Source organism: Umbelopsis ramanniana (assembly GCF_025399195.1).
Source record: "Umbelopsis ramanniana AG unplaced genomic scaffold K450scaffold_57, whole genome shotgun sequence".
NCBI classification, from domain to species: domain Eukaryota; kingdom Fungi; phylum Mucoromycota; class Umbelopsidomycetes; order Umbelopsidales; family Umbelopsidaceae; genus Umbelopsis; species Umbelopsis ramanniana.
Window position 1 is genome coordinate 122,363 of NW_026252143.1, and position 13,526 is coordinate 135,888.

General features: G+C 42.5%; 5 protein-coding genes across 5 annotated transcripts; 1 reads left to right on the plus strand and 4 right to left on the minus strand.

The window, feature by feature from the left end:
* Positions 1-372: 372 nt before the first annotated feature.
* K450DRAFT_254784 (uncharacterized protein) lies at positions 373-1,192 on the minus strand. Its single transcript, XM_051591258.1, has one exon. It carries the CDS (start codon positions 1,153-1,155, stop codon positions 619-621), a length of 537 nt encoding a protein of 178 aa, XP_051441893.1. The 5' UTR covers positions 1,156-1,192; the 3' UTR covers positions 373-618.
* Positions 1,193-2,472: 1,280 nt separating this feature from the next.
* On the minus strand, positions 2,473-4,458 carry K450DRAFT_254785 (uncharacterized protein). Its single transcript, XM_051591259.1, has 2 exons — positions 3,516-4,458; positions 2,473-3,448 (listed from the first exon to the last, which is right to left on the minus strand). The coding sequence occupies exons 1-2, from the start codon at positions 4,401-4,403 to the stop codon at positions 2,732-2,734; spliced, it is 1,605 nt and encodes a 534-aa protein (XP_051441894.1). The 5' UTR covers positions 4,404-4,458; the 3' UTR covers positions 2,473-2,731.
* Positions 4,459-4,679: 221 nt separating this feature from the next.
* K450DRAFT_113280 (uncharacterized protein) lies at positions 4,680-6,362 on the plus strand. Its single transcript, XM_051583934.1, has 4 exons — positions 4,680-5,059; positions 5,213-5,407; positions 5,491-5,802; positions 5,878-6,362. Exons 1-4 carry the CDS (start codon positions 4,868-4,870, stop codon positions 6,097-6,099), a joined length of 921 nt encoding a protein of 306 aa, XP_051441895.1. The 5' UTR covers positions 4,680-4,867; the 3' UTR covers positions 6,100-6,362.
* K450DRAFT_254792 (uncharacterized protein) lies at positions 6,255-7,459 on the minus strand. The gene is made up of 6 exons (XM_051591260.1): positions 7,342-7,459; positions 7,258-7,268; positions 6,997-7,186; positions 6,771-6,927; positions 6,625-6,700; positions 6,255-6,550 (listed from the first exon to the last, which is right to left on the minus strand). Exons 1-6 carry the CDS (start codon positions 7,356-7,358, stop codon positions 6,411-6,413), a joined length of 591 nt encoding a protein of 196 aa, XP_051441896.1. The 5' UTR covers positions 7,359-7,459; the 3' UTR covers positions 6,255-6,410.
* A 151-nt stretch (positions 7,460-7,610) lies between these two features.
* K450DRAFT_201668 (uncharacterized protein) lies at positions 7,611-11,118 on the minus strand (the record flags this gene model as incomplete). Its single annotated transcript, XM_051584671.1, has 9 exons — positions 7,611-8,569; positions 8,638-9,158; positions 9,230-9,339; positions 9,423-9,858; positions 9,924-10,224; positions 10,307-10,647; positions 10,715-10,748; positions 10,816-10,935; positions 11,064-11,118. The coding sequence occupies 9 exons, from the start codon at positions 11,116-11,118 to the stop codon at positions 7,611-7,613; spliced, it is 2,877 nt and encodes a 958-aa protein (XP_051441897.1).
* Between the last annotated feature and the right edge of the window lie 2,408 nt (positions 11,119-13,526).

The window sequence follows — 13,526 nt, forward strand, 5'->3', positions numbered from 1 at the left end:
AATAACATTCAATTATCTCTTTGCAAACCAATTTTGGGAATCATGCTACCCATTTTTTTGCAAACCAGCGAGCACGACTTTTTTTTCAAGGGGGTCATGGGGGTCATGGGGGGGGGTATTTGCAACTTAATATTATTTGAATTGCTTTTATTTTGTCATGGGCGCGCATGGTAGCGAAATAAAAAGCACTGCAACATTGATGAATGAGTTGCAAAATATTTGCTGCTGTGTTCCCAGTGATCATTTTTTATCTGTCAACCAGACATATGAGTAACTCATGGTTGTCATCAAGGATTGGTCTGGCAGCACGGTGCCGGGTCTGTTTCATTCCAAAGTTGGCGATCCCATCACTGTATACTTTTCGAGTTATTGCTGCGAACAGAAATATATTGCTTTCTTGAAAAAACAAAAAAATGCTACTGCTACATAAGTTGCATGCGATTCTCAAAAATACATGAGTGGCTTGTGTCATTTGAATGAGGATGTTTAGGTTATTTGATCAGGTATGTGATATGCGAGGGGGAATGGAAATATGATATAAATTTGAGAAGAAAAACAAAATGGAAGTATTTACAAAAGTACGATTTCTGTACAAATAGAACGCTCCGACTTATAGCATTATTCATCATCGTTGTCGTCCATATGGCGATCTATCCTTGGTAGACAAGCAAACACATCAATTAACGCCTTGATATCCATTTCTAAGCTTTGAGCCTCATCATCTACGCGCCAAGTGTCGCGATCAACCAGGTCCATCAGCAGTGACCAAGCTTCGGTCATTTCTCTAATGGCATCCTCGCAAGTGATGTAGTCTTCGTGATAATATACAGAGCCCTGTGAGACGGTGGCAAAATTTGTTTCTGTTCTGGCTGATTCAAATTTCTCTTGAAGTTTTTGCAGTTCTGTAGGAAAGTCTATTTCGTGCTCCTGAACAACCTCTTGCTTCTTTGGAAAGTGTTTTGCGATAATATGTGACAGACGGTGCGAGTTGTGTGATGATGAGTCCTCTAAACTGTCATTTTCATTTGACCCGTTAGTCCTTCTTGATGATTGACTGCTGGACCGTCGTCTGCCATGTTGAAACATATCTTGAAGTTTTGCAGCGGGTGGAGAATTTCTCAATACACGAGAAGATAGAAAGGGCATGTGAGGCATGGAGGAAATATAATAATGGTGGAGGTAAAGAAGAAACAGCATGCAATATATAGTTGACGACTCTAAATTTATGGCTTGCTTACAATGCTGCTGTGGTAGTCAGTCGTCTCCCTGAAAAAACAAGGGTAGGGGGCCCGCTCATTGATTCATCCCCCCCGGCCTTCTCCCGTTGGTTCATTTCGTGATAGGGGTTTACCCTACCATCAAGTTCCTCCGTGTTTCAGTGAAGCGAGATCAGAGTGAGTGATGCTATGATACGACACCGCAGTCTGTTTACTGTGCTTGGCAATCAATCGCATCATGGTAAAATCACCTGCGGACGATCCAGTTATGTCAGGGACACATTGTACCTGTTGGTGCAGCAATGGGCTAAGATTTTTTTTTTTTTTCCTTTCTCTTCAATCCCCCCTTCCCCCTTGTCAAAATAGTAGTCCAATGCCCAATTTTTTTTTCATTTCCACTCGTTGTCAACACGGTTTATTATGCACTCGGCATGACGTTATATGTATCCATCATGACCTGTTTGCTTGTTTTTAATTATTGTTGCTCTAGTTTACGTCCGGAGCTATGGGATATTTTGAGGCTAGGCATTTTTGTGAGGAGATCGATGTCAACCATGGAGCCTCAATTCCCGAAATAGAAACGTAATAACAACCAACATTGTTAACCAACTATTGTGTTTTTTGCTTGATGATAACCACCTGACCTCAGATGGAGAATTTGCCATAGTATGGGAGAATGAAAAAGCCATGGTGCGGCTGACTCATTTGGATGCAGTAGGACGAGTTCATCAATATGGTAGGAAACGCAGGAACCAGATGAATGTAGCAAATGGTTGGCTAGCTGATTGACCACTTGACGTTACTGTGATGCCCCTTACCGCAACCTGCGTGACCGTCACCCTAGATAATTGCGTTGTTCTTACCGTTCATTCATTCGTCATTTGCTCGGTGAATTGATTTAAATTAAAAAATGATCGTAATAGAAATCAATGAGCAAAAATACACGCTTGCTATCTATAATGAGAGTAGCTTTTTTAATGCCAATTCCTTCCAGACACTTTTAGAGCCTTGGCTAGCATTTTGCTAGACGCCTTGCATTTGCTGCTGCTGCGAATGTAACACGTGAACATCCGCCTACTGGTTATATGATGAGTACTGGTGGCCGTTCAGTATGCACACTAAAATTAAAATAGTGCAAAACCCCTTATTTCCACTGCAAAGTCTGTTACGCCGAATGATGAGGAATGCTGGGGTTGAGACATATGATGGTCATGGCCGCGACGAGAACGAATAGGATGCGACGGCCATTGTGAAATGTATTCTTACAAATGATGATATATATTTTATTTTTTGAATTGGGTAAACAAAGAATGGAAACCACACATCAAATCTTTGAAAACGTTTTCTTTGGACAAGTGGTATATGTGGCAGAAGGCAAAGTATGAGAAGCAGTAAAAAAAGAAACACAGTTTTTTTCTGAAGAAAGGATAATTTTTAAAAAAGGAAGAGTAACAATCTAACACGCTTATTCTTCAATGTAATATCTTTTAGAAAAAAAAACACACTCTTGACATCTAAGCAAGAACCTTTGCACGCTTTGATGAGCTTCGCACGTTGCGCCTGCGCTTATTTTTACGTGCTGTATCATCAGTGTCGTTTAGGTTGTAGCCACCTAGTGAAGATGAGGAAGGTGGAGTGACAAGTTGATCTTTCATGCTAACTGGTATGAAAGCAGAGTCCTTTAAGCCAACCATCTGGGCGCCTACAATCTTTGAACCAAGGACTTGCATATCAACTTGCAAGTACTGTTGTGGTTCACAAGACTCGTGACTAGGTACTAAAGGTGACAAGAGTGAAACACGTGGCGATACTGAATTGGCCTGCTTGTTGTGCTCATCCGATAATCGAACAACTTGTGAGAGGTGGTTGGCATAAAGGTATAGAGAAGGTGTATCAGCCATGATGACGGGTTGGCCTGTTTGGTATTGAACAAGCCCAGTGCTAGAAGCAGTGTCACTCGTACGCTTATCGGCCTCTGCCTCCGTTTTCAAACTTTCTTGGATCCACAACTGCAAATCATAAGGCTTGATGGATTCTACCACCATGAGCTCGGTTGACTGGGCTGGTGATGATGCAGTGGGTGATCCACCATCCAACAGCTTGTGTTGCTTCGGTTCGAAAGAGTAAAAGCTGGATGGACCAATGAGGTGTTGTTTCGCTGCGCCTCCTACTGTCAGCCGGTTCACGCTGCCGTTCGGTAGACTAAATAAAGCAAATGAAAAGAGCATAATCTATTTGGGCAGTAATATTTAGCAAGCAGTGTATTTGCACCATTCAATTATTTCTCTTAGCACTCACCATGAACACCATGCCAGTTGCCTTTGAGCCTTTTGGAGTAGCTTTCGATGAACCATACGTTGCCTTTAGTTCTTCGTTTTCGCTCTTGACCATTTGAAGCTCACCAGTGAGTTTTGCAACTTGGTCCTTTAGTGTATCATTTTCCTCTTTGAGAATGATATTTTCCTCTTCAAGTGAAACTAAATGTTCACGCTTTCTCTTGCGAGACAAAAGAGCAGCAGCTCTGTTTTTGATCAAACGCTCTTGTCGCTTTGCCGCAACAGTGGCTTGTTGATTTGAGACTTGCGGGGGTTGAGGGGATGTAAGGGGCTTTTTGGATAGTAAGGGGATATGTTCTAATGGCTCCGATTTCACCTGCACAACATGTGAGGCGGAGGAGGGAGGGTTGGGTGAAGGCGCAATATTTGGCCTGACCGCGATTTCCGAAGGTCTTCGGTTCGTTGAGGGTAATAACGGTTTGAGTGTGGTATTCGCTATAGGTGGAGACGTGGATGTCTTTGCCTTCCTGCCTCGCTTTCGCTTGTTTTGCTCGCTATCTGAGGTTTGAGGTGACGAGTGTGGTGATTCTAAATCGAAAGGCATGGCATGTGGAAACACGACAGGTGGGAATGGCATATTTGCCATATTTTCATCGCCAGCTATGGGCGACATAAATTGCCAAAGGCAATCCGGTGAAAGCATATCCATAGTAGTGGATGCGTCATACTCACTTGGCGGTGAACCCAAGTGAGCTACTGAATCAGTTGAGCTGGTTGAATATGGCGGAGACGGGGGATCGATGAAGTCAATATTACTCCAATTCATGTTATTGCTGTTATCAACACAGTCGTTGTTAAGAAAGGAGAACAACAATTCGTCCTGATCTTGTGGTTCTGGCTTGGGCTCCATTGCGAAAAGGGCGGGTTGAAGAAAGTGATTGGCAGATGGAAGAGAGAAATATAAGAAGTAGAAATTGCCAGAAAATTAACAGGTCAGGGCAAGGCTGCGCTACACAGAAATAGGTCATTCAAAATCCAAGTCAGCCGTTTCTACTCTATTTTTTCTCGTCGCACAATAAAGCTCCGAACCTCGCTGATGCAGCCGTACAGCAAGGGGATTCATGAACGTTTTCCTTTATTCCAAAGTCCTCCACATCTTTTACTTCTTTTTTCGAGGCTTTACGACGTCCAAACACTGTTGACCGTTGCTAATTAACGGGTAAGATGAAAAATAAAAGATTAGATCATATATGGAACCTTAGCACACACCCATGCAGGTTTATTAAATGTGGTCCCGCTGAGATGTGTGGGACCAAAGATTGCCCATGAGGTAGTACACAGTCGGTTCATCTTAAAGAATGTAGGGCCTGTAAGATGATCTTAACTTTCATCCTCCACTTTAGGTTATATTACATTGACCACTCGCTTGGTTTAAAACACCTTGAAAGTGAAGCATCGTATAAAAAGCATGCCAGAGCAAGCTCATTTTTCAGAGGTTCTTTCTCAATTATGCAACTGCAAAGACCCTCTCACTGGTTTATTTCATACTCTTTCATTGTCACCATGGTGAGTACATCCGTCCAGTTTTCTCACACCGAATGAGAAAACGGGGAAATATTCCCCTGCCCCCAAATTAAGATAGAATGGGCGATTGTGGCCCTAAGCTGGGCAGCCTCATGGTCATCCCACTAAAAAATTGCCTTTTGACTCACATCACAGATTACAGCGACTATTATCATATTACATCTATTAGAAAAGTACATCGTTCACGCATCCGACACAGAATCAACTTCTAGAGTGTCGCTAGTCCCATCTATCACTATTCAAGTGGATTGGTTGGATGTTATCATACTTTTGGCTTCATCCATTGGAATTTGGGGAATAACGCGAGCCAACCGAAATATCATAGGAGTTGTATCCTTTTTGCTTGTTTAAGATGCAACATGTCACTTGTGTTTATTTCATGACAACGATTGATTCTTGATATTTTACATCAGTATTTTTACTTTTTACTTTCTTTTGTTGGAATACAGCTTATTTTAGCAACAGCGGTCCTCGAAAACAAGAACAAATACATTGAGGATAACCTTCGTCAGTCTTGGGAACGTGCCTATTCTATTGACCGCCACGTTATATTCGACATCCAGCGCGAATTTCACTGCCAAGGATTTGACGATACTGCTGAGTTTATGGTTGAAATGTCGGAATTCTTCGGTGTCTTACCCGCTTGCAAATACGCACTTATCGATAAGTTTGGCTCGAAAATGTTTTCTATCGGTATCATGACTATGCTGATTCGGCTATTTCAGGTACGGATGAGAATCACCGACTTTCATCATGATTAACCGTCTATAATACTGATGGCAAATGCTGAATTGAAACAGTTTGGAGGCATTTTCCTATTATCTATAGTATTGCGCCACGTGGACACTACAGAGGATGATGAAGAAGATTTGATCAAGTCACCAGAAATAGTACTGCTAAATGAAACTCTGGTTCCTCTGTCTAACGAAAAGTATGACAAAGACAGCGTACATCTGATTAGTTTCAATGACGAAGAGAAGTTCAAGGGAAATGATGGCCTACAGTCAATCGTGCCCACTTAAGTCCAGTCTACCCAACATTGGCTCTTATGCCACCACACTGGTCAAATACCCTTTACCTTATTTGTAACATAATACCTTTTCCGTTTGCATAGAGACTACTCACTTCAAAGTTTACCTCTACCTACTCTATTTTAATTCTTACATTACATGACCTTTTTTATTTTTTGAATTATACCACTATAAAGCCGAAACAGACGATTTATAAATATCTATCCCACATTGAATGAATTGGTAGTATTTGAAAATTTCATTGGTGGTCTTCCGTTCCGCCAGTATAGCTGCCATTCCTACATACTTGATTCATGCGGGTTTTATTTTTCATAATTGAAATCATATCTGCTCAACAAATGTGGTATGGCTGATAGTTGTGGTCCATATCGAGCCGCATTATCATACAATTCAAAAAGTGGTACGGCCAGGAGTTTCATATTTCTTGGGACGGTCAGAACTTCTATTGGCGACGGAAACAGACAGTGTTCAATTGGTCATCCATACTAAGTGATACACAGCATAAAGTAAACTTACTATGGGGTGGTAAATGTACAACAAAGAGCTGTTTTCGCTCCGTAGGTTTTGTGATGTGTGCAGGAACATATGGATACTGTGGGTGGTCGTCACTTAGTCATCGATCCAGTTAGCTTTTACCGCCTAAAGTCACCTTTCATACGTACCATGTATTGCTCGAAAGAAGGTCGCCACCAGGTACTTAAACATTCTCCAATTTCCCACTCCATATCGCCGACGCCGTCTTCAGGCCCTAAACGTTCGTTCAGAATCGCTTTTAACCCTTCCTCCTCGGTCATTCCTGGGTCTATATAATGACCTGGTCTAAGAAGTGAGCCAACTACTTAGTACAACATTTCGAAACTTTGGCGGTGGTACTCTCCGATCACTTACAACTTGAAAAACGCATTTGCAATCTGGAGCATGAGGACGTGTGGGTGATTGTGCTCGTGAACAACCAAAACTGCCTCTACGCTTCGTCGCATTCCGTGCTCTTCAAAATCGTTTTGCAGGCGTTTAAGACGAGCATGGACCGATGGATCTTCTTCAGGCTGAGCTTCCTTCACACCAAACGTGTAATTGGCTGAATGGACGATGAATCAGTCATTGGCATGTGCTAGATCAAAGTGAACAAAAAGTAGTCAGGCACTTTACCTAAAGGATATCTAAGTAAAGAACGCACGATTTAAGTCAGTGTAAGTGAAGTTAAAGACATTCTAGTAAGAAAATAGGACTCACAGCGTTGCTTCTGGCATTGCACAGATTATACTCCCCTCACAATTGCAATGGGTTCAAGTTAAAGGCACACCACTAGAGTCCGACTTTTCACTAACCAAAGCTTTTGCTGAAACTCAAAATTTCGGCCGTTGCTGAGACCAACGTAAATTGATCTATGGATCAGACACAACAATATATTCACTCTAACATCCCATTTTACGGTTTATAAAAACTCTTTTATATGGACTTTATTGGCCGTATCATCTAGAAAACGGCAATAATTAACTGCTTTATGCGATGGTCCAGGTGGTGCTAGAATCAACGATATTGCTGTTGGCAATCAATGTATTGTCTGCTTGCACAGCAACGTTGAGACCATTGGCCAAATCAATGATAACAAAATTTCCGTTATATGAGAGAATTTGGAATGACTCCCAAGTAGAAGCAACATCGCGAGCGGCGGTCAAAGGATCAGCACCAGAAGTGGTTCCAGTGACAATTTCGTTAGTAGTTTGGCTACGGATGTCATAGTAAGTGGTAGTGCTGGTGCTGGTAGACAACTTCTCAAAAGTCCACTTGGTTGCACTTGCTGCAGAAGTGGCAGTAGCAAGCAAGGTCACGTTAGCAGCAGTAGCCACAACATATTTTCCAGTCTTGACATTCTTGAGAGTGCCAGATGCGGGAACAGCAGCGCCAGTGCTGCTAGTAATCGGTACTAACTTGTACTTTCCGGCGGTGATTCCGTTAGTGGAATTAGCGTTATTTACCAAGTTGGATGAGGTAGTAGAAACGTAGTCATGATTGACAAGAGCCAGAAGTTGGTAAGATCCATCAGATTGCGTAACCCAACGGAAGGTCTCATAGGTAGAAGGAGTGGCACGAGCTGCAGCAAGAGCAGTCTGTCCATTGGGATCAGCTGTCACATATTGGTTGTTTGACTGGGCAAGAATAGATCCACCACCAGGCATAAAGGCAAGAGTGAAAGGAGCCGCAGTCAAACTAGCAGAGGCAGTAGCTGCTAGACTTCCACTTCCAGAGACTGTCACGTATTTGCCAGAGGCTACATCTTGGATGTAGTAAGAGCCCTGTGGTGTTTGGAGGTTGGTGTTGCAGATATTTGATGAAGATGAACGAGTAGCTACGAAGTAAAGCTGATTGGTTGCAGAGTTTCCAGATCCCCAATCTGACAACTGCTGAGAGTAGTTGAATGCTTGTTGAGGGTTCACAGTTGCGTAGGCGGCGTAAATAACTGTAGTATTACGAAAATAATGGTCAACATATAGAATCGATCATTCAGTCAACGTAAACGAAACTTACCTGACTTGAAAGCGTCTCCAATAGTAGGATCGTTGAGCTCAGCTTGGCAGTAAGGAATGACATTTTGAAGCCAGGCTTTATCATAAGTGACTTCACCGATTGGCGTGAGAGGCAACATTTGAATAGCAGCAATTTCTGTTCTTTGAGCACCCCAGAACAGCCATGCACCAGCTTGCCAGTCCTCGACGTTACCAACGGTAATAAGGTTTCGGAATCCAGCTTCGGGATAAGGGGTATCGGTAGTGACGCTGGGATACAAGTGCCAGTAAGTCTGAGCTCCCATTTCTTCGATAGCAAGAAGCATTCTAGCATAATCGATGAGTGCATTGTTACCAGTAACTTCAGCAAACATCAATAAACCATAGTATCCGTTAATAGCTTCTCCAGTACTCTCTTGATCACGCGATCCTGCTCCGTTGGCAATACCACTAGCCCAAGAGTGACCAGCAAACCAATCCATGTGGCGGGTGACAGTGTAATAGGGATCATTAGGTGACGGATTGCCAATATCACGAGCAATACTGAATAGAAAGTTAACATTTTTTAAGCAAATAATCGACAGGAAATATAATATTTTATCCATCACACTTACTGTGTCAAGAAATCCTTATTTTGACTTAACCAAGTGGCGTCGTACTTTCCAATGACGGAGGCACCGTAGAGGAAATATCCATAATGGAAATGATGATCGTTATAGTAAGCCTGTAGTATGCAAGTTAGAAAGATTAATTACTGCTGGCCTAGTGATTAAAAGCCAAGCGATGGCCTTCAGCTCTGATACTTACATTACCAAAGTCTACCCAGGTATTGTTCCATCCATCTTTGTTAATGACACCACCCCAGCCAGTTTCATAAGCAGCAGCGGGAGAATGAGTAGCATCCAACCAATAAGCAAAGCTTTGCTTCAAGATACCGACAACTGTGTTGACAAGGTCAGTACGACCAGTTTGCTCAGCAATCAGGGCCAAACGAGCAGCTCTGGCGAAGGATCCTCCCCAATAGTAGAAATCTCCAGGAACCATGACTGACAGAGCTGAGACATCATATTGCAATGTTTGATTCAGCTGGGACAAGCAAGAGCTTTGAGGAGCATTTGGAGCGAACCAATAAATAGAGGGAAGTGTGTGGGTCAAAGTCCAGGTATTACCAACAACACCCTTCATATATCCTTTGGTCGTCAAGTATTGAATGCTAGCAGAGGTTGGGTTGGACAGTACTTTTCTATAATCCGCAGCAGTTAGTTCATTTCTATGTCCATGTCCACAACCTGCATTAGGAAACATTACCTGTGATGTGGCCAGCTCAATGTAAGAAGGGAAGAAGAATTTCCAGCTGTGCTCCATTTCCAAGTCTGCGTGCTAGTGTTGCCACTAACGGCATACGACATGGTAAGACCAGTTGGGTAGGCGCCAACATATTTATCTAAAATGGCTTCTTGCGATGTTTCATTGAGGAGAGCCATTCTGATAGTTCCAGTATAGCCAGACTGGGATTGGAGAGTGTTTGCATTTGTAGTCAAGGTAAGAGAAGTATCCAGAGCGTAAAGAAGATAAGTGCCAGCACTGTTGGTGATTTTTGCCTTTTTGCCTATGATAAATTGATGATGTTAAGACCGTGGGCAAAAATTACATTATCCACTCATTACCATTTCATCGTAATTGTATCTTACCAGCAGTTACCCATGTAAGAGTTCCTAAATTTCCATTCATAGAATTGATGTTGACAACTGCATTCTTGAATGTAAATGTCATGTAAGGAGATCCAGGAACCATACAGGACGACATAGTGGAGCCACTATCGGTGAAGTATTGAAGACACACAGTCTGTGTATCCCATGAGGTAGCTTTACGATGCTGAAGGTCATTGGGGAGACCAGACATTCCTACACTCCAATCAGTCTGTGTAGGTTGATGAATGGAAGTTCCATCAAAATCTCTCTTGTTTGAGATACCAAAAACAATGGAGGTATTGGTGGTGGCAGACTCAAAAGGAAAGGGACCGGATACGGTACTGGATATAGAACGAGGGTAAGTCGGTTGCTCAATGCCTAGCCTCGCATTACTTCTGCATTACTTACGAATCCTGTGTGCCAACACTATATCCTGACCACCCTATAAACCAAAGTTGTTGAATATAAGCACGTCTGCCGAGAAAACCCTGATTTTGTTGAATACTTACAGGCATCTGTAGGATACGGTGGCTTGAATCCTTGAAAGAATGGACCGGGAGGAGCTGTATTAGCGATCTTGCCTCCAGTTAGGTTAGGAGCAGTAGTAGCAATAGGGTTATCGCTTGGACCTGAGGTCGCAGATACAAAAGCGCTTCCTGACGCTGGAGAAAGAAAGGGAATGGTACAGTGAGAAATTGAGATAAATAAAATATAACCGAAATGGCAACCAGTAACAATATGTTACTTGGTCAGTTACCTAGGCACAAGAAAGCCACAGCCTTGAGGGACCAAAACTTTTCGATTAGAACCATGAGTGACCAATGCGCTGATATACCAAAAGAACATCTGAAGTTGGGCAATATTTATACACATTGCTTGGTACCTTCTGATTTGGATAACAAAAGGGGAATACGTCTTCATCGGTCATGTCATACCGGGATGTAGCTGGAATATGTATCATTTTAGGTATTGTCCTTAGAATTCCTTGAGTGCCGAAGTACCAGCGGAAACCCTTCTTTACTAAAGATATGGATGAATGCGTCCATGAGCTCACAAGTAGAGAAACTAACAAAGTCTATTTTCATTTTGTTTACCCCCCATTTCGTTTAATGAAGACATTCATTTAGACTTATTGACATAGTGAATTCAGTCATCCTCCCAGAGAAAGGAAGTTGATGGGAGCTTCTTGTACGAGGACCCACAGGAACGGGAAGGAACATTGTATGAAAATTTATATTACTACCAGGTACAGCCAACCCCACGATTACTCCCACAAAGTTAATTTACTTTACTGCACACAAGTTTCATCTTCAGAGCAAAAAAGCATGACCGCTTCCCCATACATTCTGATAAATGCGGGGATACCAATGGAAATTATTTGTAACCTTGTACAAGCTGTATGTTGTGGTACTATCGCTCGCGCACGTTACAATAAATTAAACGGCGACTTCATTAATCTATGCCGGTGTTGGCCGGCTAAGCGAAGCGTAGCAACTTATTTCATTAAACCTGTCTACGAACGGATGCAGAACAGTCAAATGGTGTAAAATATAGCGAGTGGTGCATTTGGTAAAAAACGTGTAAACAAATAATAGGCTATCTTCAGCTATTGTTTAATTGATCAGCAACAAAACTTGATCGGCTTAATGTTTAGCGAGTGCGCGACATGTCGAACGTGGTAGGTCATACGGGATGGTGTGCGCTAAATCGTCTAGCGTCAGTCTACCTGGAAGCTGACGAAGTATGCTTGAAATGGACTGATTGTTATCTACCACTGAGCTGGTGATCATTGTACATCCACCACGCACTGCTTGGACAAGGGAATGGCGCGTTTGCACATTTTCCCAACCCATTCAAGTTTAGTCACCCATGCTATTCAGAATTTCCCATGTTAAATTGAAATTTTCTCATTTCGGCTTTCTGAAGCCATCGTTGATCGGTCGGCATTCTACATTGATTCATCGGCCCTGTGGGCACTTTAACTTCGCTGATTTTCTTGATTTGCACTATTCCATTTACAATTTTGTCTTTCTATGCATTCGAATACATTACAGTGTCTCCCATCGTAAAGAAAGCATTTTATTTCATATTGGATTATCGCGCTATCTAAAGAAGGACAGGTGGAGAGGCGTCATCTATGAGGAATAGAGCTGGCAGCCACTGTAAAAGATGTCTTAATCAGTGCTTTTGACAGAAGAAGTCTGCCTGAAATTAAGTAGTCGGAAGAGAGGAAGCCGATAGCTTGGCTGTAGCCATGTGTGCCGGAATAGTCGACAGCTTTTCAATGTAGCTGTCTTGATAGAGGATAACGCAGAGCTAAGTAATTCAGATCCCATCAAAGTATTCACGCCGGCCTTAAACAGTTTGTACTCAGCAGCATAGCCGTTGGTAGGGTTAGCATTGTTCAACGCTCCAATGAGGCACTGGTAATTGAACCAGTATCAAACAATGTATCATGTTCGTACAATTCGTCATGTTGTGAGGTCCGACTGAATGTTTTTTATGAGGAGGTAACGGTTCTTGCAGATGGTAAGGGATATTGTCCGTTTGCATGATCGGTCATTTACTTTTTGGGTTTGGCAAAGCCATGATCGACCCACTACTGGAAATAAAGGCAAGATCAAAAGCAATTGCATACGACGTACCAGTAGCAATTCTGGAAAAAGCTCCACCGCATCAACATATCCTACAGTGAAAGTTCGCGGAAAAATTTGTTTGGGTATCGTCAGTCATATAGGGGATATGAACACCAGAGGTTTAAGTTCTCATTTCTTCAACTGGAAGAAGTATCCTAGCATAACCAACGAAGGCATTGTTACCAGTAACTTAAGCAGAATCCGATTGACCATGGTATATGTTGTTAAAATCTTATCCAGTACTCTCTTGATTATGAGACCCTGCTCCGTCGGCAATGTCACTTGCTTGAGAATGACGAGCTAGTCAACCCATATGAGCGAGCGACTGTGTATTACACATCATCAGGTGACGGATTACCGCCGATATCGCGAGCAGCACTGAGGGAACTGTTACCATCAGCAACATCATCAGTCATGTCGGGTCTTGTAGCGTAGCTTCAATATCTTTTTCAAGAATAGTCTCGGCAAGTCTCGTTCAGCAACGGCCATTCGCCATTTTAAATAATGCGGTTCTAGCCAGACTGAGATTAAAGCTTACTGGCCCATTGTGTTGAATGTAGAGAGCCCTTAAAATAGGCATGTTT